The sequence below is a fragment of the Eubalaena glacialis genome, chromosome 10 (genome assembly GCF_028564815.1).
Source record: "Eubalaena glacialis isolate mEubGla1 chromosome 10, mEubGla1.1.hap2.+ XY, whole genome shotgun sequence".
Lineage (NCBI taxonomy): Eukaryota > Metazoa > Chordata > Mammalia > Artiodactyla > Balaenidae > Eubalaena > Eubalaena glacialis.
The window spans coordinates 70,537,047-70,564,756 of NC_083725.1; the positions used below are offsets into that span (position 1 = coordinate 70,537,047).

The 27,710-nt window shown below is 44.1% G+C and overlaps 1 protein-coding gene and 1 non-coding gene across 2 annotated transcripts in view; one reads left to right on the top strand and one right to left on the bottom strand.

Annotated features, from left to right (window-relative positions):
• Nucleotides 1-27,710, top strand: part of CLPB (ClpB family mitochondrial disaggregase) — a 146,394-nt gene that overhangs the window by 46,737 nt on the left and 71,947 nt on the right. The window contains exon 4 of the mRNA XM_061202895.1: nt 10,437-10,540. Within this exon, the coding sequence (XP_061058878.1) occupies nt 10,437-10,540 (104 nt within the window). The remainder of the gene's footprint in view (nt 1-10,436; nt 10,541-27,710) is intronic.
• On the bottom strand, nt 7,843-7,914 carry TRNAA-UGC (transfer RNA alanine (anticodon UGC)). Its single transcript has one exon. It is a non-coding gene; the product is annotated as a tRNA-Ala (tRNA).

Consider the following 27,710-nt stretch of genomic DNA (forward strand, 5'->3'; position numbering starts at 1 on the left):
GAAAGAATCCCTAATAACCAGGGCTTGACCACACTGCCCCATCGGTTTGGTGACTGTGTGTTATGAACCACAGATTGAAAGACATGGAAGTGTATTTAGAACTAGGCTAACGATATGAAATTGGGATTGTCCTGGAAATCCTGTGATGGGTAATCTCGATTCCTTGGCCCTCTGCTTAACATGCCATGCCTTCCTTAAGCCTTGCCCAAATTATCTCACCTGGTCTGAGCCCTCTACTGATTTTGACCCTTGTCCCTCTGAATCAGACTCCCTCTTATCCCAGCTAGCTGTTATGACCATCTGAAAATATCACTGTCCCTGGTACATAGTAAGGGCCCAGCGACTATGGGATATTATGACAGACTAATGGATGGTCAGATAGGTGAGAACCAGTGTGGTTTAGGGGCAGGTGCACTGGGTTTGGCCCCAGACAGATACATGGATTTGAATCGTGATTCCTGTGCTTATTTAATGTGTATACTTGGATAACTCATGTTATCTCGCTGAGCCTCAGTTTATTCATTTGTAAAATTGACTACTACCTCATTGCAAGTGGTTATAAGGATCTGGAATAGTAAATGTAAAGTGCTCAACCCACCGTGGCTGCTTTATTATGATTATTGATCTTTACCTTTTGAGGGAAGTAAACAAAATAACATCCTCATTCGAGGAAACTGGGGCACATTTTCTACACAGGTACCTTGCTTCCTCCCTAATCTTTAGTTTGTTTCCCAAGGAAGCTGGCTTTAAAAAGAAAACTGCACCCCACCCCCCAAAAAAGAAAAGAAAACTGCCTTCCCATCCTTCCCCCCACCAAGCTCATGTCTCCACACCACAGGACCTCTAGATTCAACACAGGCCAGTGCCTTTGGTCGGGCCACCCCGCTTTCCTGACCGCCTGTAGACCAACCAGCAGACTGAATGATCCATAGCTCATTTGACTTTCCAGCAAACCTCCTGACCTGTGACCTCTTTGCTTTCTCCCCTCATCGAGGTGTGCTCTGGGTTGAGAATAGGTCAACTCTTTGTCTTTTCCTTGGGACACAGTGACCCTGTGCTTGGATGTGGGGGGTAGAGGGGAGGAGGAGTCGGAGGAGCTTCTTCTGAAGCTCCACATTGTGTGGGGACGACCTGGAGCTGGGATCACTGCCCTTCTTGCTTCACCAACTCCAGCTGCTCGCCAGCCGTCTTTGACATGCGCCTCGCCCAGCTTAGGCCTCAGCTCACACCACAGGTTTCCTCCTTCTTTCCTAAACAATGTGATGACCCAAAGCCCCTCCGGCCACTGAGAGGAGAAAGCCAATCGATGTAACTGTCCTCCTGTGCATTGTGACGCCCCACCGTCCTGAAAGCAGGAGCTCATCAAGGTCCATGTGAGCCAACTTCCTTCGTGTGCTCCCACATCTAATCTAATTACAAACCTGATCGGCAAGTTAAAACTTGCCTGGTGGGGGCTGTTGCTCCAAAGGGAGTTCTCTGAGTCCCAGGAGCTGCTTCTTAGGGACCACCCTCCCGTTCTTTTCCTCAGCTTTTTTGGGAACTGCCTGGTGGAGGGCAGGAAGGGCCTAGTGCTCAGGAGAGGAAGATGGAAGTTTTCCACAGCTAAGCTGCCTGCAGCCCAGTTCGGACCCTCAGGTGGGGGAAGGCTGGGCAGGGCTGAGACAGTTACCTTCCACCTTTCTCACCCAATAAAATAATTATTTCATTTATTCATTCTTCATTTTTTCATACAGTCATTCAGAAAGCATCTATTGACCACTTATTGTGATCCAGGCACCGGGCAAGGAGCTGGGAAAGAAGGTTGAGACATGGCTCTTGTCCCGTGATCTACTGGGAAAGGCAAGTAAAAGTAGACAGGCAATCACGATATAACATGGTGAGGGTCACCTTCCACAGGAGTAGGTACTGGATTCTGTGCAAAGAGGAAGGGTGTGGACCCGGGCTGGGAGTCAGAGAAGCCTCAGTTGACTTGGTGACTATGTCACTGAGGAGCCCTGAAGGTGAATGAGCACTAACCAGTTGAACCAGTAGGAGGGGCATATGTGATGGCCTTTGGTGTACTTCGGGGAGTTCATTGTTTTCACTGGGTCCTTAATTCTTCAGCCCCCAAGATCACTAGATCAGCATGGGAATTAGAGTTCTGCAATTGATTGACTCCCTGAAGGAATAAATTTTTAGAACAGATGGTCAAGTTCAATTAATGAATAATAGTAGGTGGCAGGGAATCAACCCCTTTTTAAAAATCATCTATTCATGTTGCTGCACGTGTATCCAGCCTGTTGCTTCTGACTGCTGCATCATGTTTCATAGCATGTGTCTACCACATTTAACTTAACTTGTTCCCCCAGTGATGGACACTTGATTGCCTGCAACTCCCCACTGCCACAAAATATGTGGTGAACATCTCCCATGTTGCCCTGTATAGACCTGTGTAAGAATCTCTCTGAGATACATATCCTCAGGAGCAAAGTGCTGGGTCATAGGGTAAGGTACTTTAACATGACAAATATTACAAGATTGGCTTCCAGAATGGCTGCACCAGTCTGTCCCCTGGCAGTGCATGAAGAATCTGAGATCCCCATGTCTTCACCAACACTGGGCATTTTTCAGCTTTCTCACTTTTTGCCAGTGTGTTAACTTCAAGTTCTATCTCATTTTTTAAAATTAATTAATTAATTTACAGTAAGTCCTTGTTGGTTATCTCTTTTAAATATAGCAGTGTGTACATGTCAATCCCAAATTCCCAATAAAATGCTATCTCATTTTTAAAATTTTTCCTTTCTCTAATCACACACAAGCTTGAGGATCTCTTCATATACTTAATCATCTTGTTTGTTTGTTTTTTTCCTCCTCTGGGCATTAACTGTTCATATCCTTGCCTCATTTTTCTGTTGGGCTTCCTGATCCTAGCCTTGTTTGCTAAAACTTGAGTTGAGGCGAAGTGCTTCTACAGACTGTTAGCTACCTGGGAGTCAACACAGGGAAGTGAGAGGCCATGTAGCAGAGTGATAAGGACATGGGCTTGGTAGCCAGACTGCCCTGGGTTGAATCCCACCTCTGCTCCTTACAGCTGAGTGACCTTGGACAAGTTACTTATCCCTCAGTTTCTGTTTAACCTCCCTCATAGGGTTGTTGTGAAGATTAGATGTTAGTATATATAAAGTATTTAAAATAGTGCCTAGCATGTAGGAGGTATATACAAATGCTAGCTCTTATTATTAGACTGCTATCTTCCTCCTACTTAGCCCTACTGTACCCTTGAGAAAATAGATACTTGTATCAGCAGGCAGTAAAGTAAGCAGAAAGAAAACAGCTCTCAGCCTAGGCTCAGAGCTCACCACTCCTACTCACATGTGTAACTCTTACCAAGGTCTCGGGCTGTGTACCTGCGTTCTGCTCCCTACCTAAGGCCAATCTTTAAGACCTGACCATTTCTGATAGCCAGATTTCCAGGCCTGCAGTGCCCCCCATCCCTGGCCTGGCTAGCTCTGCCCTATTGCTGCTTCTCTGCCAACCTGTCAGCTGGATACTATCCCTCACAACCTTCACCTTCAGTATTCACAAAGCCCAGTCTTTTTGGTGAGTCAGCTCACTTGGGCAGAGATAAGACCAGAGTAGATTCTGATGGACACACAGGAAGGCAAGTACTGCTACCAGAGCCAAGTCACTAAAGGCCAACTCTAAACCCCCATCCTCCTGGGCTGTAGACATTCTCTGACTCTCCAGATTAGTATTGGAAGTAGGGTATCTGGAGATTATCTCTAGCCTTTGAGGTTGATACTGACATTGGTAGGCATATCTTTCCACAGACCACCAGAGGCCAGGTCCTGAGGTGGCTGGGAGAATTGCTGATGTTTGTAAGCCTTTGCCCAGTGAGAACCTCTGGAGTAGTCAGCATAGTTCCTTTGAGTGTGTTATAGAAAAACATAAGTGAGTGGGATGGTGTACTCTGTCCCCTTTAATCCAGCTATTAAGACCATGAAGGCCTAGCCCATATACTTCACTGCCCATTTAGCACCAGCTACTCCAATTTAAGATAGTGATACCTAAACCCAAACCTCCCAAGTGACAGCCAGTATGCCGACGCCAGAACAGAGGGGCGGCTCTAGTTGTTCTTTGGTGGATCACCTCGGATAGCAGTACCTGCCTCCCTTTGTGCCGTCAGATCCTGTAGTCCCCTTGTCAGCCAGGTGGGCCAACTCACCATCTTGTGTACGTCACCTTCTCCCAGATACAGTTCTGAATTGGATTTGTTTCTGCTTCAGCAAAAAATGTCAAAGAGGCAGAAATCTCTTCATTTGCGAAGTCTCCTCACTGCTGCCCCTGGTGTCTGCTTCTTTTGCCTTGTCTTGACCTCTGATACCAGTGTGTTCCTTGGTTTCTGGTTGCTTACTTGTTTTGTGGTCTGCTGTTTCCCTCTGCCTCTAGTCCTTGACATCTGACCTGGCTTTTTACTTTCTGCCTCATGTCTCTGCTGCCGGGTCTCTGGCCCTTGGCTCTGTTTTGACTATGAACTTCTTGACACTCCCTGGGCCTGGCTTGCTGCTAAGCCTGTTCTCACCAGCCTTGCCTTAGCTTTCTCTTACCTGGCTAGCCTCCTACCCTGTTTCTGCCCTCCTACATCCCATTGGTCCACGAAGTTCTTTTCATCATCAGAGCTAACCATAGTCATGTAGTCCTTTAGCCTGATCTGGGCTGGCTTCTCCAAAAAGGGCCTGATCCCTGTGGAACTCTGGGTTAGACGCTTTTTAAGTATGAGATAGCTCTTGGGCAAAAAGCTTACTAGCTATCTGGTAAGGTGTTTGGTGCCACTCTTGGCCACTGAGCAGCCACAGTTCCTCTAGTCCTAGGTATACCCCACAGTGGGGCTGCTGCCTTTTGAGTTAATTAAAAGTGAAAGGAATCTTCTCCACGATTGCAGAATGAGTCACTAGCTTGGATGCTCACCCTCTTTGTCCTCCAAGTTTGTGAAGTGAATTGCCCATTCCTTTTGATTGGGTTAGCAGCCCCAGGGCTTAGCCTAGTCACTTTCCTCTCCCCATCCTGCCAGACCACTGTCTGCCCTTTGGGGCGAAGGGCAGCATACTTGGTTGCTTGGACACGTCTTGCAGCCTGCAAATTGGACAGATGGAATCAATACTCAGGAACCTGGAGAGGCCCAGGTAGCACAGTTAGTGACACTAGCTGCCTGGAGGGACAGCTTGCCATGGGAGGGGGTGTGATTGGATGGTGATTGGAAACAGCAGCTGAGGATTAACCAAATTATGTCCCTTTGAGTTTAGATCGACAAACCCTTCTCGCTTAGATTTTAAAACAAGCCAACTTGTGCAGAATATAGAAGAGCTGCCTTTTTTTTTTCAAAACATCTTTATTGGAGTATAATTGCTTTACAATGGTGTGTTAGTTTCTGCTGTATCACAAAGTGAATCAGCTATACGTATACATATATCCCCATATCCCCTCACTCTTGCATCTCCCTCCCACCCTCCCTATCCCACCCCTCTAGGTGGTCACCAAGCACCGAGCTGATCTCCCTGTGCTATGCGGCTGCTTCCCACTAGCTAGCTATTTTACATTTGGTAGTGTATATATGTCCATGCCACTCTCTCACTTCGTCCCAGCTTACCCTTCCCCCTCCCCATGTCCTCAAGTCCATTCTCTACGTCTGCGTCTTTATTCCTGTCCTGCCCCTAGGTTCTTCAGAACCCTTTTTTTTTTTTTAGATTCCATATATATATGTTAGCATACGGTATTTGTTTTTCTCTTTCTGACTTACTTCACTCTGTATGACAGACTCTAGGTCCATCCACCTCACTACAAATAACTCAATTTCGTTTCTTTTTATGGCTGAGTAATATTCCATTGTATATATGTGCCACATCTTCTTTATCCATTCATCTGTCAATGGACTTTTAGGTTGCTTCCATGTCCTGGCTATTGTAAATAGTGCTGCAGTGAACATTGTGGTACGTGACTAGAAGAGCTGCCTTCTTAACACAGGGCTATGCCAACATGAGTCCTGGGGGTGATTAGGTATAGATCTAGAGCCCACTTCAGCCCAGATTCATGTTATTATCACTAAGATTATATGGACACAGAGAAGAGAGCTCATATTTGTGGATCTCCTTTGATGTGCCAGGCACTGTGGAGTTTTACATACTTATAACCTACAAGGGAGGCATCATTATCTGTTATTCCAGTAAGGAAGTGGAGTCCCAGAGGTATAGTAACTTGTCTAAGATCACAGTCAGTAAATGATAGAGCTTTGATTTGAACCCAGGTCTCCCTATACTTGTTATAAAATGTCATGCTGTCTTCCCAATTTGTGTCTTAGTTCAAACTTCTCTTGACTTTCCCACAGCCCAGCTACAGGGTCAGGTACATAGTAATGAATGATAACTAATGTTCTTTGAGCACTTATTATATGTCAGGCACTGTACAAAGCACATTACATACACTAACAGAGTCATATGAGCTAGATACTCTTTTTTTTTTTTTTTTAATTTGGGGGTGCTGCATACCATAACCTTCTTTAGGAGCATCACAGTACTCGTTAGCATTTATTTATGTATGTATGTATTTATTTATTTGGGCAGGCTGCATTGGGTCTCCGTTGCTGTGCACGGGCTTTCTCTAGTTGCAGCAAGTGGGAGCTACTCATCGTTGCAGCGTGCGGGCTTCTCATCACAGTGGCTTCTCTTGTTGCGGAGCACAGGCTCCAGGCGTGTGGGCTTCAGTAGTTGTGGCTTGTGGGCTCCAGAGCACAGGCTCAGTAGTTGTGGTGCATGGGCCCAGTTGCTCCATGGCATGTGGGATCTTCCTGGACCAGGGCTCGAACCCGTGTCCCCTACACCGGCAAGCGGGTTCTCAACCACTGTGCCACCAGGGAAGTCTGAGCTACATACCCTTAATATCCCTGATAATTATGATTGCAAAATGATTTTCTAATTTCATCATTTGTTCTACATTTATTAGTTGTCATTCTACAGTAAAGAAGAGCTTTCCCTTCTCTCCCATTGACTTATTTACTTATTTTCAATACGGACTCTTGGAATCTTAGTGTACCCAGTGGGTGATAATCCATTAATGTCATTATTCATGTTGATGCTCATATTGTCTCCGATTTTAAAGCCAGCGTTCTTAACCTCTTAACCATACTACATCCCTCTCTATCAGATATTTTTCTCACTGCCTGCAGTTAGTTTGCCCATCTCTAACAGCCTTTTGAACCCTCTTAACTTTTAATCTTCTGGCAAGAAGGAAGACTAATGCCAGTCTTAATCCAAATTATGTGTAAACTATGAGCAAATAGTCTCCAAGTGAAAACCTGACAGACTGTGCTGTGAGTTAAATATCTGAGTTTTAGACATGGATTTTAGGTGCTTAGAGACCCTTCTTATTTCTCTTTGGGATCATAATTCATATCCTAGATAAATTACCTGGAAAAGGTAATTCTTAAGATCCTTTTAGGTAAGGGGAGTAGACACAGGAGGCTCACTTGACCATGTTAGATCAGATGTAGAAGAACCTCATCTATGTGGGAGATAGATTCTGGTTCCTTGACTTACCTATGAGGACTGTGTGTTGGTGTGCATGGGAGTTATTGAAATTCATTCATCCATTCAGCAAATAATTGGGCAGGTCCTGTGCCTGTTGAAGGTTATGAAACTCAAACCAATTGATACAGGGAAAACCAACAATACTGCTGGCTACAGATATTGAAAAACTAACAAAGGAGAGAAACTAAAACTGTAGGTTGGCTTTTCAATATTTATGATAGAGTAATTTTTAAATTTTTATTTATTTATTTTTGGCTGGGCCACAAGGCTTCCAGAATCTTAGTTCCCCAACCAGGGATTGAACCCGGGCCCTGACAGTGCAAGTGCCAAGTCCTAACCACTGGACCACCAGCGAATTCCCTAGAGTAATTTTTTTAAATGCTTGCCATTTATGCCTTCAAGAGCATTAATAGTTTTGAAGGCCAGTGAGCAAGAGATGAACATACTAAGAGAAAAATAGGGAAAGGACATTATGCCTAAAAATAAAACAAAATTGATAATTGTGATTCATGAAAAAAGAAACACAACTGATTGCTAAACATTTTTTTAAAGTCCAACCTCACTAGTAATCAAGGAAATGCAAGTTGAAACAGCAGTGTGATTCCATTTTCTGTGTCCAGATTAACACATAATGAAAAAGCTTTGGTGAAAGGAAGGCACAGCGGTTACTCTCATCCTTCTTCCTTTGATAGTAAAAATAAAAATCGGTACAATCTTTCTGAAAGGTAATTTAGTAACATTTATCAAAAGACTTAAAAATGCTTATACTTTTGGGCTTCCCTGGTGGCGCAGTGGTTGAGAATCTGCCTGCCAATGCAGGGGACACGGGTTCGAGCCCTGGTCTGGGAAGATCCCACATGCCGCGGAGCAACTAGGCCCGTGAGCCACAACTACTGAGCCTGCGCGTCTGGAGCCTGTGCTCCGCAACAAGAGAGGCCGCGATAATGAGAGGCCGGCGCACCGCGATGAAGAGTGGCCCCTGCTTGCCGCAACTAGAGAAAGCCCTCGCACAGAAACAAAGACCCAACACAGCCAAAAATAAATAAATAAATAAATAAAAAAAAATAAAGGAATTCCTTTAAAAAAAAAAAAAAGTAAAATAAATATCCTTTCAAAGAAAATGCTTATACTTTTGATCTAGAAATTCATCTCTTAGGAATTTATTCAAAGGAAATAGAGATTGTTATTGAAATATTAAAAATAATCTTAATTGTTTTACCATTGGGGATTAGCTAAATATAGACTAGCCTTTTAGTAGAATACTGTGCAGTCATTAAAAACAATGTGATAGACAGATATTTAATACATGGAAGGGGTGAAGTATGTGTGTGTTTAGGGAGAATTTATATATGATCCCATTTTTGGTAAATAAAAATGTGCATACATTGAAAAAGCTGGAAAGATGTTATATATTCTAAAACATTTTTTTCTTTTTGATTAGCTATATCTTCTGAGTTTTTTTTATAGTGAACATGAACCTTTTTTTATTAGGGTAAAAAAGGAAAGTATTAGCAGGAACATTACATGATAGAAGGGAAGCTAACATATATGGAGCATTCCTGGGTCAGGCACTGTGCTTGGTGCTGTATAAATTCACCTAATTTAACCTCACTGTGGAGGCTCCTGCCTCTTGTCCTACTCCCTCCAGTCCATTCTCACACAGCTATAGGAGTGATTCTTCTAATGGCAAAGATTTGGAAGGAAACACACCAAACTATAAATAGTGGTTACTCTTAGAATTTAGATTAAGGAGATGGCTATAAGGGAAGACTTTCATTTTTCAATTTAATATTTCAATATGATTTGCATTTTTTAAAATGTATATATCTTGAAGTGGGGAGGAAAAGCATGTGTTGCCACGTCACTTCCCTTTTAATCCCTTCAGTGGCTTATCTCATTCCCCACTTTTCCCCTTACACCCTCTACTCCAATTCTACCTTCTTTTTTTTTTTTTTTTAAATTTTATTTTTTTTGGCTGCGTTGGGTCTTCGTTGCTGCGCGTGGGCTTTCTCTAGTTGCGGCAAACAGGGGCTACTCTTCATTGCGGTGCGTGGGCTTCTTATTGCAGTGGCTTCTCTTGTTGCAGAGCACAGGCTCTAGGCGTGCGGGCTCAGTAGTTGTGGCTCACGGGCTCTAGAGCGCAGGCTCAGTAGTTTTGGTGCACGGGCTTAGTTGCTCCGCGGAATGTGGGATCTTCCTGGACCAGGGATGGAACCTGTGTCCCCTGCATCGGCAGGCGGATTCTTAACCACTGCACCACCAGGGAAATCCCCAATTCTGCTTTCTTCAGGTGAAGCTTCGTGCTCTTTTGCCTCCAAGATTTGTAAATGCATTCATTGGGTCCTCCCACTTCACCAACCCAGATCTGGCTACTCAGCCTTGCAAGTCTTTAATACCTTAAATACCACGTCCTCTGGGAGGCCTTTCTTGATCCCCTCCCTTGGTTTCCCACCATACATGGTACTTCTCCCATCGTAGCCTTTATCACACTTCGCTGTAATTTTATGCTAAATTGTTGTCCTTCCCAGAAGAGACTGTAAGCTCCTTGAGGGCATGGACTCTAGCACCTAGAACAGTGACTAGAACATAGTAAGCATATGATAAGTAATTGTTGAATAAACACTTCGTATTTTATAGTCGTGGACACTGAGCCTTAGAGAGGTGTTAGATAACGTGTCCAGAGCCTCTCAGCCAGTAAAGTTTCAGAGCCAACTTTCCTACCCTTGTCTTTGATGCTCGTAAAGTTCATGTTCTCTCCACTGTACCACTCACATGAGCAGAGGCAGATCCAGTTCCCAAACATGCCTCAGAATCTGAGTGTCTACTTCCTGGGCCTTTCCTGTTTTCGACACTTGGTGTCTTTTTGATTTCTTCCAGTGTGGTGCAGGTCCTGCTTGCAGCTGGTGCTGACCCAAACCTCGGGGATGATTTCAGCAGTGTTTACAAGACTGCCAAGGAGCAGGGAATCCATTCTTTAGAAGGTAAGTGTGGGCTGCCCTGCTGTTCTGAGATCTCTCCTCCCTGTGGCTTCCAGGCAGCCGTGCTCTGTGCCAGCTCTACCAGCAACTCAGGGTGAGAGCCTGCAAGTCCCTCATCCTCTAGGAACTCATGGAAAGCCCAAAAGGCTTGGAACAGATGCCCTTCACAGTCTCCTCTGGCTCTATAATTTATGTCACTTCAAGTCTTGGGGAATAAAATAGAGGCCCAATTTCATAACCGGGGGGGAGGGGTAGAAGAACCTTTTAACTGGTGTTCTCCCAAAAGTGCCTCAATCTGTGGAGTCTCAGATGAGTGGACAGTGGAGCAGGTTTCCATAAAATAATTAAGGCAACTGTGTGGAATGTGGATTTATTCTTCCTCTACTTTCTGCAGACTTACCCTGTCCCAGCTCTGCCCCAGAACTAGAAAGCAGCCTCACTGGTTTCCTCAGCCTCAGAAGTCCCTCAACTGTTTTTTTCCCCTCTTCTATGTGAAATACAGTCCTCTCTCTGGACTGGCCCCTCAACTTACTGAATGACCCAGGACAAAGAGTGGACCTTGTCTGTGCTTGTAAAATGGGGTGGTCATCAGTGCCTCCCTGGGTTGTTGTGTGTGTGGTTGCTTGGACTTCTCAGAGGAAAGAGGCGATGTGTACCTACCAGGGCTTGGTCACGTGTCCGTTGAAGGGTACCTGGGCAAGTTAGTCCGTTATTGCCTCTGGTGAGTAGTTTTTCTCAAGTAGGGTTGAGAAGAGGGCAGGTTGCTTTGACTGCAGACAGAGATGAATATTTTACTTTTGAGCTTTGCTTGTCCAGATTGGCTCTGCTGCCCGCCCATTATCCTGGATCACTCACAGAGGCTGAGATTCCCCTCACTTTCCAGCAGCAGGGCAGATGAGCAGTGGCTACTTTAGGGTTGGCAGTAATGCCAGGAGGACAGACAGCCTTGCTGACTGCCTAAGGGTCAGAACATTGACCTGAGGGAAGGTTCAGCAGAGGGAAGCAGTGTGCTCAGCCCTCAGAGCTGTCGGCAAGGCTTCCAGACTGACGTGGGTGTGGTAGCCTAGGGCAGAGGTGTCATTGCTGCCCCAGCAAGGTTTCTCAAATCAGCAGCGTGAGAGAAATGTCAAGAGCATCAGAGCATTGCTACCCAGTTGCAGTGTGAAGTTGCCCTCCCCCTGCCTCTCCACCTCTCTGAACCTGCTCCTTTTATCAAGCTCGCTTGCTGTGACTAGATCCTCCATGGAACCTTTGCTGCAACCTGCCCTCAGCTGCTCTTTTGAATGTTCTCTACATCTTGGCCCTTTATGTGGTTATTTGAACTCTGATCTGCTCATATGTCTTTTCTTTCCTTGTCAGCTGACAGTTCCATGTTCAGGCCTTGACCTATGCCTCCTTGGATTCCCCACTGAGCTGGGGGAATCATGTTCACTTTGTTTCCAACAGAGGAGAATTTCATGAGTACCAAACTTGCCCTATATTTGCAGCCTGGTGTGTGGGGACTCAGCTTATAGGCTGTCCTCTCCTCACTCAGACATAGCATTGCCACCCTCAGCTCTGTCTTGTGTTCAGGTGCTCTCACCAAAAACCAAAGAGAAGCATTTGCTGAGAGGGCAGGGCCAGGTAGAAGGGAAGGGATTATTTGAGTGCCTTCTTATCTGTTCTTGGGATCCCAACAGGGTCCAGTAAGCATTTTTGATTTCACAGAATCTCAGAACTGTGAAGCTGTCTAACCCAACCTCTGCTGTCACACCAGTCCCCACCCGTGCCTTTCAAGTTTTGTACCTTTGTGTTCTAATAGTTCAGCTTTCCAGGTTGATGCTCACATTCAACATTCTAGATCAGTGATCAGCAAACTTTTTCTGGAAAGTGCCAGATAGTAAACATTTTAAGCTTTGTGGGCCAGTTGGTCTTAGCTGTGACTACTCAGCTTGGCCACTGTAGCGTAGAACACAATACACAAATGAGTGTGTGTGGATGTGTTCCAGTAAAACTTTATTTACAAATATTGGCAGCAGGCTGGATTTGGCCCATAGGCTGTAGTTTGCCAACCATGTTTAAGATATTTCCTTTTTTCTTTCCTTCCTTCCTTCCTCCCTCCCTCCCTCCCTCCCTCCCTCCCTTCCTCCCTCCTTCTTCCCTCCTTTACTTGCTTCCTTTCCATTTCTTTGCCTGTTTTCATCAACCTCCTCTGAATTTTTTTTAGCTCTTGCTAGCCAGCCTATATTCTAGGTAGGTAGGTAGGTAGACAACAAAAATATTGGAATAGGCTAGCATATCTCTCATGAAATAAAGATAAAAATATTAACTATCTCTTCTTATTTTATATGATCTGCAAAGTTAGCAAATAGGCTTTCTATGGATTCATTTACTTATTCAACAATAATTTTACAAAATTTTATTGATCACATTCCTATCTAGCAGGCACTGATCTAGGTACTGGTGAGTTAGACAGACAAGATCCCTGCCATCATGTACTTCATGTGCTAGTCTTTGATTAAAATGTTTACAGGACTCTATTAAGTACAGAGCCCTGGAGCTCATGATCAGGACAATTTAGAAGCATTACTCAACAGTCACAGTTGTAGATCCACCAAACTTCATTCTTTTCTAGCCTCCATTTCTTCATCCTGTCCACAAAATTTTAAGAGATTTTCTCCGATTTATTGCTGAAATAAAAACATGTTTAACATTTGTCTTAGTTTGTTGCTCAGTAATCCTTTCCCAAAAGGATATTAGGTTATTCTGCCATGGTTTTGTCTTATCCTTAGCAAACCCATACTGGTACCCAGTAATCACCTAAGTGTTTCAGAACCATTAAAAATAAATTCTAGATTGAAATAATAAATTTTATCAACAATCATTGATAAACTCACTGCTCTGTGGCTTGTGAGATCTAACTCTCTCTGTAGCTTTTTCTCTGTTTTGAATTTCAGACTACCTTTGCCGGCCACAGTTTTCTGGCAGCTCATCTGATTTTCCCTGGTGTATCAGTGTGGATGTACTCTGCTCTCTGACTTCATGGCCTCTGCTTTCTGACTCCGGGCCTGGAGAGTGACAATTCTTTAAAATCGTCTCAGGGTTCTCCTCTCCTTACCAGTCTAAGCCTTTAACTCCTTCTTAAACATATTTTTCTTTCCTTTTTCCATTTAAAGATACCTCATTCATTTATCCATTCAACCAGTATTTATTGATTGCCCACTGTATGCAAGTCACTGTACCCAGCTCGGGGTCATTCTCACTGATGAAGGAGACAGAAACAAAAGAATCCTGTGGTTCTTTTTTCCTTTGGATTAGACTGACTTTTTCATGGGAAGCTACCTGACTTGGGGATGTGTGAGGAGGTTAAGTAGAAGACGAGGTACAAGCCCCTTGTCCAGAGTGTGTCTAGGCAAATTCACAGGAAAGTCACAAGCTCAGCAGAGTTCTTCAAAACACAAGCAAAGCATAAAGTCAGTGCCAAAGTCCATCAAGTTCACTAAATTTCTAATAGATATTTCTGTGGGGCTCAGCCTGTGCTCAGTACTGAAGGGAAGAGTGAGTTGTAGTTTGTGACTTTGGCAAGACCTCCCTAAACCCCCATAATATATCCCTTGTCTACCTTATCAGTATTATGTGAAGATGAAGAGATAAAGTATGTGATGTGTGAATTGTAAAGTACTCTATGGTTGTAATTGCTTATTAGTTTTGTTTATTTATAATTGAGCATGCACTTACTGAGTGTCAGGCACTCTGCCAGATGCTGGGAATAAATAAATAAAAATAGATATATATGATCTAGCCCCTCAATATATATGATCTGCTCCCAGTCAAGTAAGAAGACAGACCTATGAACAGGCACCACAGTGCAGAATGATAAATGCAAAGGTTGATAGATGTACAAAGGATATAGGTAGCACTGGTATAGGTAGTGATGCCCTCTACCTGAAGGCAGACTGATATCTGGGAAGTGTCACAGGGTAAGTGACTTTGAACTGGGTCTTAAGGATGAGTCAGAGACTGCCAGGCAGACTAAGAGGGGTGGACTTTCCAGGTAGAAGTGGTAACACATGCAGAGATACGGGAGAGGTGACAGCCACTGGAATCATCTACCACAGTACTGAGAACAGCAAGAAGTAAGACCAGAGAGGGAGGCAGGGTTCTATGTGGGAAGGACCCTGAAAGGGAATTCTAGGGAGCTCATAGTGTTTTCTGAAGGCCATCAAAGGATTTTAAGTAGGAGAATGCTCAGTTTACATTAGCATTTTAGATGGACCATTCTGATGGGGTGGGGATGAATTGGAGAGGAGGGATTAGCAATGATTTTTGATGTTTGGGGGATGATAGATCCCTTTGAGAACTGGATGAGAAGCCACGCTCCTCTCCCTCAAAATGCATTTCTCGTTTCTGGGGATTTCTAAAAGAAATCTTTGGGAATGGAGAGAATAGGTATTAGAAAAATATTAGGAGGAGGTGGAGTATTCAGTGGAGTGTGGGAATTGATGGAAAAGGAGGCGCCCATCTGTCATCTCGGGTTCTGCTTTGGGTGAGCTGTTAGATGAGTGGGTCTGTAGTTCAAAGAAGTCTGGCAGCATTTGCTTGGTAGTTAAAACAATGAATGTGACTGAAACTGCCTAAGGAAAGGAGTTAAAGGGAAGGGATAGGAGGACAAGTCCTTCACTCAGGGTATCAGCATTTAAGGTGTTGGGAGGAAAGAGGATCCAGGCAAGGAGACCAAAAGGTATCAGAGAAGTTGCCTGGTTTTCTCTCAGAGAGGCTCTGTATCCGTTCTGCCTGCTCAGAACGGTCACAGCCTAGAGAGGAAAGAAACCTCTTTGCTGAGACTTGGCTATCGGTTGCCCCATTCCTAGTGAAACCCTTCTCCTGTTTGACATTTGGCATTGCTCTAGCAAGAAGCCTGCTCAACTGGCACATTACAGTATCTTCAACTCTTGTCAAGGTTGGTGTTTCTGGGTAGAGAGCAGGTCTGCTGGTACAGGTGATGTAGGGATGCTTGGCCTTATTGGTCTGACTGTTCCGTCCATTCTCTCCAGTTCTCAGAATGGCATCTTCAGAGGCACAGCGGTATCCTGGAGAAAGGTCAGTCTTCAGTGCCAGGAAGTAATGGGTCCTCTAAGCTCTGTCACCAGCTGTGTGATCTTACACAAGTGGCTTAAGGTCCTTGAATTTAGGTTTTCTCATCTGTAACATAGGGATAACAATACCCATCTTAAAGGGTTGTTTGGATGACTAGAAATAAATACATGTAAAGCACAGTAGCATGTGATGAAGAATTGCTGTATGGAGTTGGGTCTTGGATCAGTGTAAGGCAGGAAACCTGCCTTGGAGGTACTGAGCAACTCACCACTCAAGGGGCACTGACAGAGGCTGGCTGTCCGCCCATCAGGGATTTTGTAAAGGGTCATTAGATTATATAGCCTCCAAGGTTCCTGTCAGCCATGTGATTTCGAAGGTTCTAGAAACTTTAGGCTCATCGTCAGAGCAAGTAATGTACTTAGAAGAAGTAGGATTTGAGCTGGGCTTTGGAGAGTAAAGAGGAGGGGAAAAAAAAGAAAAGATTTTCTTAGCAGGGAGCACAGCTTGAGCAAGGCACTTAGAGGGGACACGTGGAGGGGAGCTTAAGAGATCACGGCTGCTTCTCTACCAACTCACTCCCTGATCTTGACCACATTCCATTCAGTGCCTTGAGCCCCACCCATGCCCACTCTAGGAGAGTTCCACTTGTGGCTGGCTGATGGGTGGTGGGCCCCAATCCTCAGGTGGAGGAGGCAGTAGATTAGACGTAACAGTAAACAAGTCACCCAGTCAGGGATGCTGCTGGCTGCTTGTAAGTAACTGTTATAAACATTGGGTGTCTGGGGCTGTCAGAAATGCAAGTGAGCACTCTGAGCGCCTCCCACATAGACAATTAAAACAATAAAACATGGCAGAAACGTGGCCAGAGCAGGCTATAAATCAGCTTCTCTTCTCAGCTCCAAGTGGCGGCTGTATAAAGATGAGTTGTGCAGAATCTGGGTTGGCACAGGGCCCTTCTGGGGGTAGAGGGCCTGGCTTGCCTGGCTGAACCTGCCAAGGCCAACCCCACCAGCCCAGGTGGCCCTCTTCCCACAGCTCCAGGGGCTGCAGGTCCTGACCTGCTCCAGCTGACTTCCCCATCTCTGTGTCTTCAGATGGGGGACAGGACGATGCAAGCTGGTACATCACAAACCAGTGGACAAGTGCCCTGGAGTTCAGGAGATGGCTAGGAGTCCCCGCGGCGGTAATGGGACTGCTCTCTATAAAATTTCTCCGTCTCCCCAGGACATGCTAAGGAGTAGTCTTACCCTAGCTCATCTGTTCACTATAAGTTAACACCTAGCACCCACTGCATGTCCAGACCTACCCAGGCAAAGCAGAGGGAATCTGTGCCCTTGGAGACAAACTCAAATGGGAGTAATAAGGCTCCCAAGGACCTAAGAATCACCTAGAGAGCTTGTTAAAACACAGATTCCTGCCACACCCCAACTCCCAAGATTCTGATTCAGTGTGTCTGGGGTAGGACCTGATATTTTGCATTTCTGCATTTCTAACAGGCTCCCACTCTTGAGTAGATGATCTAGGCTACTTGTGCTTGAACTGCTTTAAAAAAACTCATCTGGACCTTCTCCTCCCTGGAAGAGACCTTTTTTTTTTGCCACTTTAAGTTTCATTCCTAGAGCGTCTGTGTGCTTAAGCCATGGTATTATGGGTGTACAGAACACTTAGTAGCTATGACACCTGGAACAATTTTCTGTACCTCTCAGAGGCTGCATCTCCTTATTTGTAAAATAAAGGTTATTGGGAGAGTTAGGGGTAGTATATTTATCCCTAGCCTAAAACCTAGAACATAGAAGGAATTCCATTAATGTAAATTTCTGTTTTTATATCATCATCTTTGTCCTCATCATACTCTTATAAAACTTCATTCAGAGTCTCTGTCACAGCCTTCCAAATGCTTTTCAGTGGTAGCAAACTGTTATCTGCAAAGAACCAAACATTATCTCAGAGTCCAAGGAATGGCTTGGCTATCACCTAACTGTGTGACCTTGGGCAGTTCTCTTTAGCTCTCTAAGCCTTGATTTTCTCATCTGTAGAGAATAATACTTTTTATACCATAGGCTTATTATAAAGATCAAATTGGAGTACTTATGAAATATTTGAGAAAATACAAGGTATCATGCACATATAAGGTATCAGCAAGAATGATAATTAATAACAATAAAGATTGACGACATGACCAAGACAGTGTTTGACAAGGGTCCAGTCAGAGGTGCAGATAACAAGGACTATCAGAGCTCAGAGAAGAGAATCTCTGGCTGAAACATCAGGAAGTAAAATGGTGTTTGATCCTCAAAGTATAAGAAGGTTTTATGGAATGGCCTGCAACTAAGTGTGAATTGGGTGTATCAGAGAAGGGGTATGTTATGTCCAAAATATTCAGGGGTGGAAAACAGAAAAAACATATTTCAGGGCAGCAAGTAAACTTGTTGGGGTGAAGCATCCGTACAGCAGAAGATTCATTTTAGAGGGTAATGAGCAGTAAAGGTGCTGCTTTAAAGAGAGTAGGCTGGGGCCAAATCAAGATTCTTGGACCTTATCCTTTAGGCAGAGAGGAGTCTTGAAGGTCCTAGAGGAGAAGGTACTGCAGGAACTGATTCCTTCCAGGGTAGAGAAGCAGGAGGAAGTGATGATAATAATAATAGTAAGATGATGATGATGACGATAGCTACAGCAGCAGGTTATGTTTATTGATACTTACTGTGTGCTCACAGCAACCCTGTGATGTAGGCACTAAAGGAAACTGAGGCAGAGAGATGATGCCAGATGCCAGCAGAACTGTCTCCTGCCCTTGCAGGAACCCAGCAACCATATCAGCCTGTATGTACCCCACACTTAGCTCAGAACCTCTGACTTGTCCAAAGTCTTGGAAGTCTTGGGGATCTGCCAGGCAAAAAGCTGTTTGGGCAAGCTGTTATTTTTAATAATGTCCCTGCCTCTTCCTCATCAGTGTCAGAGCCTTGTCACACCTTCAGTGCCACTGGTTCTACATGTCATTTCTCAGCAGTGTCAGCCACTACAGAGTCACTAGGATGGACAATGCACTGTCTATCCATCAGGCCTTTTGGCCAACTTCAAGATTAAGTGTAGCAGCCAGTTAGGTTAATTGTTTCCATCCTTTTAGCCCTCCAAATCTATATATACATTTAACTAGGAGAGGGAGATAGACTAGTTGACATGTTTTATTAAAAAGAATAAATTCGATACATTTATAAAAATAAGAAAAAAGTGGGATGGGGTGTCAAAGAAATAGTCTTGCGATTTTTAACTGATTTACATATTTTGTGTATAAATATTTTTTCATCAAAAGTTCCAAATCAGGGATGGGTCCCACACACCACACAAAATATATTAGAGACATTTATATGGATAGCAGGAAGGGAGACAGAGGGCTGAAATTTTCCAGGCACCCAGTGATTGATGGGGGCTGAGGCTCCCCCTGACGCTTTATTGAGTTTCCGATGATTATCTCTCACTGAGACATTTTTTACAGATGACGGTCGAGCTGTCACAATGGACCATGGGGGAAAAAAACCCAACAATAATAACACTTTAATCTTTTTACTGCACTGCTCCCTAGTATCTCAGATTCATCTTCCCTGACGCACGCAGTTCATTATTCTGCCCCTCCCTGGATGGGAAATAAAGGAAAATAAATATATATGTAGACACACTTACCCACATACATACACACACACAGAGTATATATAAGAGACCACCCCAGAACCAGAGAGGGGCAGAATTTATTGTTCTTTTTGCAAGTGTTGAGGTTTATTAGTAGAGATGCTGGGTTGGCTTGGAATTGGCTATTAATTACAGCATTTTGTATTTGTTTTTTATTGCGGGTTTTTAACATCTTAAAGAAAAGGCAGAGGAGAGGCAAGCAGGTGTAGAGATGGGGAGCACAGAGGGACCAAGTTTGGCCAACCAAGTAGCATAGCTGGCTGAGAAGCAGAGAGGTCAGACTCCTTCGTCTTGTTGCCAGCCCTGCCCAGAGGATCCCTGGACCTGAAAGAATACTGCTTTGGTTAGGATCAGGCTGGGGGCAGGGGAGTAGGAGAAGGTGAGATCAGGGTAATTATAGGACAGATCAAAGGGACTCTAGATACCTGTGAGCATGTTATTCCCCTGAGAGTTAGGAGAGATGGGAAGTAGTGGAAGTTCAAACAGAGTGTTGATGGGTCTGTAGATAACAGAGTAAAAGATAACAGAACAGGTAATAGATTCTTAAGAGTTTGCCCAGCTCTTTGATTTTGATGGTGTGCAGGTGAGACATGGGCTCTGGAAAGCTCTACCTGGGTCTGTGGTCAGAGGAGGGTCCTGGGCCAGAGAGGATGCCACACTGACTGTCTAGGGCCACAGGCAGGGTGAACAACCTATCGTCTTAAGGTTCCAGGCCAACCTTCCTGCTCTTCCACTTCTCTTTCTTGGAGTGAGAGAAGATGGACTTGGGATCCCAATGGGAAGGCTGCCCTTGATGTGTCTCCAATAGAGTTAAGTGCTAGCCCAGTCTTCTCTTTAATTCATCAAACCTTTCTGAGCTCCTACTACACTATGATAAGGTATAATAAGGTGAGCCAGGGTCCTGTTCTTAAGGAGAAACCTTCCAGTCTATGGACAGAGAGCATGGTGTTTGTGAGAACCATTTTTAAGCGGGGTCTAACCCTCCAGCCATAGGCCAGCCTAGATGACCGTTCTCTACGTGAAGGTTAAAGAGATCTATAAGACACAGTATCTGTCCTTCAAGAACCTGTTTTCTGCTTGGAGAGACAAGCGTAACATCCATTCACTAAAGAAGTATTTATGGAACACCTGCGATGCTCAAGAGTGTATGCATGAAGCAATCTGAGAACACAAAAGACTATGTAAGAGAAAATGTTAACTAATTTGATGTGGACTAGACAGTACTAGAATGCAGAGAGGAAAGGGAGATCAGTGAAAATCAGACTTCTTGAGTTGTAAAGAATGGGTAAAACATAGATAAATAAAAGGAAGAAATAGTGAAGCCATGATATCACATAGAGAAGAGAGTAAAAGCCTTGGAGTTGAACGGACTAGCTCAGTCATTGACTACCAGTATGACCTGAAACAAGCTACATAACCTCTCTAAGTGCCAGCTGCTTCATTTAGTAAATAAGAATAATAATAATAACAGCCCCGTATGATTCTTTCAAGGAAAATAGTTGTAAAGTTCCTTGCACAGTACCTGGCACATAGTAAGTGCTCAGTAAATGGAGGCCATTATTTTCTTATTACTTCAAGAGTTTTATATATATATATTTTATATATATATATATTTTTATATATAATATATATATTATATATATTTATATATATATGTATTATATTAATATGTATATAAATATATTTTTTTAATATTTTTTTTAATTTTTTGCTGTACTGCACGGCATGTGAGATCATAGTTCCTGAACCAGGGATCGAACCCATGCCCCCTGCAGTAGAAGCACAGAGTCTTAACCACTGGACCCCCAGGGAAGTCCCCCAAGAGTTATATATTTATGTAAGACTCTTAGTCCTGGGATATTAGCCTTCAGAACTCACCTGTGACCCTTCACTGAGTATGAAGTGGGCTCCCTTCAATGAGCCTGACATATTCTTTAGTGTTAGTGTAAGAGGTGATTCTGGCCATGGTTAGAGTGGCATCAAGAAGAGGAAAGGGCACAATAATAAATTTATTACCATTTATTGCATCCTTACTACATGCCAGGCAATGTGCTCAGTTCTTTACATTTTTTAATGTAATAGTTTTATTGAGATTTAATTTACATACTATACAGTTTACTCATTTAAAGTGCATAATTCAGTGGTTTATAGTATATTCACAAGATTTGTGCCACCATCACCACAATCAATTTTAGAACATTTTCATCACCCCGTAAAGAAACCCCATACCCATTATCAATCATTTTCCACGTCTCTCAACTCTCCCTAGCTCTAGACAACCACTAATCTACTTTCTGTTTCCATAGGTTTGCCCATTCTGGACACTTCATATAAATGGAATCATACAATATGTGATCTTTTGTGGCTGAATTCCTTTTGACTTAGCATGTTTTCAGGGTTCATTCAAGTTGTGGCATGTATCAATACTTCATTCCTTTTTCTTAGCTGAATAATATTCCATTAATGGCTATACTACATTTAGTTTATCTGTTCATCAATTGAGAGTCATTTCGGTTGTTTCGACTTTTGCTATCATGAATAATGCTGCTGTGAATGTTTGTGTACAAGTTTTTGTGTGAACATAATGTTTTCAGTTTTCTTGGGTTTATATCTAGGAATAGAATTGCTGGGTCATATAGTAACTCTATGTTTAACCTTTTGAGGAACTACCAGACTGTTTTCCAAAGAGGCTGCATCATTTTACATTCCCACCAGCCATGTATGAGGGTTCCAGGTTCTCTGCATCCTCACCAACACTTATTATTGCCTGTCTTTTTCACTTTAGCCATCCTAGTGGATGTGAAGTGGTATCTCATTGTGGTTTTGATTTGCATTTGATGGCTAATGATGTTGAGCATCTTTTCATGTGCTTTTAGGCCATTGTGTGTCTTCTTTGGAGAAATATCTACTCAGATTCTTTGTCCATTTTTTAATTGGATTTGCCATTGAATCTTGTGAGATAGGTGATGATATCTATCTTGCAGATTAGAAAACAGATTCTCAGAGATGTTAATTTGATCAAAGTCATACAGTGAGTTTTGCTTACCAGTCTGACTGGCTCTGACCTTTATGTTCTTCCTAATACACAGTGCTGCCTACTGAGGATTCACGGTAGGATCACCAGGGTCATCTCATGGAGGGGGCTCTCTCCAGCAGGAAGGGAGGAGTTGGAAGTCTATTTGGAGACATTAGGACCAGGTAGGAGAGCCTCTGAAAGTCAAACAGAGGAATATGGATATATTACAGGTTCCAGGACAGGGGAGGACATGTTAATTTAAAAATCGCCATTTCCTAGATGCAGCCATTTCCTGTGCCCTTCACTATATCACATCATTTCAATTTTCACAACAACCCGATTCAAAGATATTAATGCTTCCATTTTACCAGTGAGCAATTTGAAGCTCAGAGGGATGAAATAATTTTCTAGAGTCACCAGGATTAGAATCCAGGTCTTTCCAGCTCAATATTCTGAACTCTTTCCTTTCAGAGATACTTGGTAAAAGATAGATTCTTTTGATGTTATTTGCAGCATTTATAAGATCTTGAGAGCAGAGCCTGTTCATATTGCCATGGCCCAGCCCATGGAAAGTACGTAATACTTTGCTGCATAAACAAGGAAAAAGACTAGGTATATGGTATAGAAGGACCTAATTCCATTTGGATTTTGGCAGGGAGAGGAGGTTTGAGTGAGATATTGGATGTCTCCAGTATCCCAAGACTTGGTGTCCTGGGGGCTTTGCTCTAACTTTCTAAACATGGGCCTTGGGAAGAACATTCTGGTGCCTAGACATCCTTGGCTTCCCTAGAGCAGGATCAGGCATTTGGAAGTGGGATGGGTTTGGCCAATCTTGCATCTTTCTTGTGTTCATGACAAGATTAGAATGGGAAGGACCCTCAGAGACCAGACCCTCAGAGACTAGTCCAGTGCTGCTCAGAGTTTTCTGTGAGGAGCAACACAAAGGGCTTTTTCAACTGTGCATTTCCAGGCCCTGCCTATTGAATCTAAATTGCTGAAGCGAGGGCCCAAGAATCAACTGTTTTTTTTTTTTTTTCTTGCAAGTTACCCATGTGATTCTGTTGCCACTAAAGTTTTAAGAGCCACTGATGTGAAAAAACTCCTCTACCTTAAAAATAGGGAATCTGGGACATGGAGGGATTGAGATACATATCAAGTTTAGTGAAAGCCATTTTTGAACCCTGTTCAATTTTCTCCTGGTCTGTTGTTCTTGCTGTTCCCCATGCTGCTTAATTCATCAACAAAAACCACTGCCTGTGCATAGCTTTCAGGATAGAGTCCAAACCCCTCTCAGGATCAGGCCTCTGCCTGCCTGGGCAACCTCATGTGTGCCCACTGCTCCACCTGCCTTCAGTCAGCATTCCAAGTTTACTGAAGGACTCCCAGTTTCTTGTATGGGCAGGTAATGCAGCCTTCACCCTCTGTCCTTTGCAAACGCCACTTCCTTTCCTGGAACACTCTTCTCCACCTCATCTTCCAGATAGTTTTTCTGGGAGATTCCTCCCCAAGCCACATGACATGTGCCCTGTCTTTGCTGCCATCAGACCGTTTGCGCACATGCCTTTCATAGCACTCACTGTGCTGAGGTGCTCAGTAGTGGTGTGCTCCAGGGCAGGGGGTGAATGAAGGCTCCTGTGTGCTCGTTGCTGAAGCTGCATGAAATACTGAAGTGATGCTGGGTGAGATACATACAGAAAATGTTATGAACTAGTTTCTGTCATCCATGAGGAAATTAGGGAGTCAGAAGGGAAATTATAACACAAGAAAGTATTACAGGAGCTGTTATAAGACAATCAATAAGTAAGTGGTAAACGGATACACACAATCAACATGATAGGCATCCAGGGCAGAGCAGGGAGGAAAGGACTTCCTAGAAGAGGAGGCCTTGAATTGGGCTTTAAAGAACAGTTAGGATTTGGAGAGGAAGGAGGGTCATTCAGGCTGTGGAAGGAAATGAAGAGCCTTGCCCTCCCCAGAGATGGTCTCTTGGTGACCCAGCACAGGGAGTCTCCCTCTTGCCCCATCCCCTGGCTGAAGATAAACACAAGAGGCAGAGCCGACAGTGCCCGCAGAAGTTGAGGAGGCAGCTTGCCGATGCTGGCAGTAGGAGTAAGGATTTAACGAGGTGGTAGATACACAACACCTTGTGGGGAGGGAGCTGTGAGCCCAGAGGCTTCTTCCTGGAGACTCTTGGTAAGAATTTAGCTTAGTCCCTGAGCTTCAAGCCAGGTCCGCTGATGCTGGGGTATGTGAGGCTGGAGCCTGTGGGCACTGGCAGAAGCTGTGCAATATGGAGGATGGAGCCAAGCGGGCTCAGGACCTAGTCCTGGTCCACCACCGATTAGCAATCCAAGTTGGGCAGGCCATCCAACCTCTTTACCTCTGTCTCCTCCTCTGTTCAATAGAATAATATTTGACCTATCTGTCCTAGGTTGACCTGGGGTGAGGAAACAATTGCATTGAAGCAGTCTCTAAACCGTAAAGTGCTGCACAAATGTAAGAGGTTATCCTTGTGTTTGTCAGGTTAGTCCTAAAGGTTCCCTCTCATGGAGACATGCTCACGTTTTTAAAGGCACTGCTAGACACTCCATGACATTAGATGGCATAAGTTCCTGGGCGTGGCGGGTAGAGGCTGAGCCTGAGGGAGAGACTTTTAGCTAGGGTTACCTTTCCTCCACACAAGGCAATGATAATAAAGCTTTTGTTATCTGGAGACCACCCATTTTGCCTCACATGCCTTTTTTCAGTCTCCTCCAATAGTCTTAGCAATATGAGGACAGAAGCCATGTCTGATTCACTTCTGCATCCCCAGTGCCTACCCCAGGAGAGAAAACAGCATTACTAAATGTTTGTGGTAATGTTTTTAAAAATCTATTATCAGATTTTATTCTCATAATACTTAATATTTAGTATTCCTCAAATTATTGCTTGTCATGCCCATTTTATAGATAGAAGAACTTAGTAAGTGGCAGAGCTAAGATTCAGGACTGTGTGACTCCTTTACCTTAAATTACTGTTTCTTATTGTGGGAGGCAATGGTTTGTTTTGTTTTGTTTTGTTTAGTTTTGTTCTGCAGTTTCAGCCGTGCTGAGTAGTGGCCAGGCTATAGGAAGGGCTTTGGGGACAACTTTCACCTCTGCTAACTCCTTGGCACTGCTAAGTGCAGGGAATCCTGCAGAGTGTACGTCAGGTGCACACCTGGCACGGCACTCAGACTGACCCTGGCCACGGCACCGTGCCATAGACTTTGCAACATCAAAAGGGAGAGGTGGGAGCAGAAGGATGACAAAGTAATGCTTTGTCATTCTTCCTGTGGCCACAAGGGTGAAGGGACAGGAATGACTGGCCTGGAGGGGAAGCAGGAGCCTGAGCCCATCTCCCCCTGTGCTGGAGACAGGCTGGTAGATGTCTTTGGGAAGGGGATGGTTCACTGGCTGAGGACCAGCTGTAAACACCGGACCTCAAAAGACCACCGTGGTGGCCAGCTGATGAGCCAGCCTTGGATGAGTCACTTTAGCTCCTGTGGGTTTGCTTCTGCTTTCTCTGTGAGAGCAAGTAAGAACATGAGGGTGCATGCTGCACACACCTCCTTTCCACCTTTAGTCTTTTTTTTTTTTTTTTTTTTTTTGGATAGAGAAGAGTATGAGATCTAATGATCTGGGGGTTTCAGCAAGATATCCTGGGTCAGGGCTTCTAAAACTGGGCGATGAGGGGAAAAGAGCTTACTGTTAAGAGCATGAAATGGGCCTAGCTGACCTGGACTGGATCCTAGCTCCACCGCTGACTGACTGTGGCACCCTGCTGAACTTCAGCTTCCCCATCTATAAAATGGGGAGAGTGAACTTCCACCTCACAGGGTCGTTCTGAAATAAATAAGTAAATGAAGTGCTTTACAGATTGTTATGCACAACTCAGTTCCAAAGAGTGTTCCATGGAACACCAGTACTGCAGGATTTTAACAAGGGTTGGGTGGAAAGAGGCCGTCAAACATAAAACTGCTGAGTAACGCCAAATTAAACAGATGGTTCTTACTCAGAACTGTGCCTTTTGGAGGGGAAAAGTGCATGCAGGGTTCCCCAAACCTCTTTTCACAGAGAGAATACGCTTTTGGAAGCACAAGACTAGACAGTAAGGATAATAGCCAACGTTGACTAAGAGGTACTGTTAGGCCCTGTTCCAAGCCCCTTTACTCACAGTGTCTCATTCAGTCCTTACACTATCCCATGAGAGGGTACTGTTATCATCTCTGCTTACAGGTAAAGAAACTTGGCATAGGGCTTCCCTGGTGGTGCAGTGGTTGAGAATCTGCCTGCCAATGCAGGGGACATGGGTTTGAGCCCTGGTCTGGGAAGATCCCACATGCCGCGGAGCAACTAGGCCCATGAGCCACAATTACTGAGCCTGCGCGTCTGGAGCCTGTGCTCCGCAACAAGAGAGGCTGCGATAATGAGAGGCCCGCGCACCGCGATGAAGAGTGGCCCCCACGTGCCGCAACTAGAGAAAGCCCTCGCACAGAAACGAAGACCCAACACAGCCATAAATAAATAAACCCAAAGTTTAAAAAAAAAAGAATTACCTCTTTAAAAAAAAAAAAAAAGAAAGAAACTTGGCATGGAGAGGTTAGGTGAGTTACCCAAGATTACACAGTCAGTAAATTCAGAACTGGGACCCAAACACAAGTGGTCTGGCTCCAGAGCTCACTTATTTAACAGCTGCACTCTACTTCCTCTACTAAATACTGCTGGCTGGCATTATTATTATTATTCCAAAAACAAGGTAATATTAGGGCCTCACTTATGTATTATGTATGCATTTGCTGATTCAACAAGTATTTGTTAAGCACATATTTATGGTCAGACACTGTACTGGACACTGGGATAACAACTGTGGGGAAGACAGTCGTACTTCCTGTCCTCATTGCGCGTTTGGTCTAGTGGGGAACGTAGTCAAGTAAACATATGATTGCAATGGAGTGGGTAATAAATACCATAATTGGGAGATGCCTAAAGTGCTAGGGAAGCTCTTGGGAGGAGTAACTACCTCAAACTCAGCAAGAATCACTAGAGGAAGTGACTTCTAATCAGAGGCCTAAAAGTGAATTGCAGTTAGTCAGCTGAAGGTGTGGGAGAGGGGGAAATGTTCCAGGCTGTGGAATAGTATTTGCAAAAGCCAAGAGGCAAGAAAGAGCATTAGGAAGGGGATGGTAAGTGATGAGACCTCAGAGGGGAGCAGGGACTCTCTTCATGGACATTCCTTATTAGCTGGGCTGTGACACTGCCACTCCGCTGATGTTTGTCCCTGAACCAAATAGCCCAGCTGTGTCCCTTGAGTTCATCTACTTTTTTATGGTAGGCACTCTGTGTATAGCTCTATCTTGCACTCGTGAAACAGTGTTAT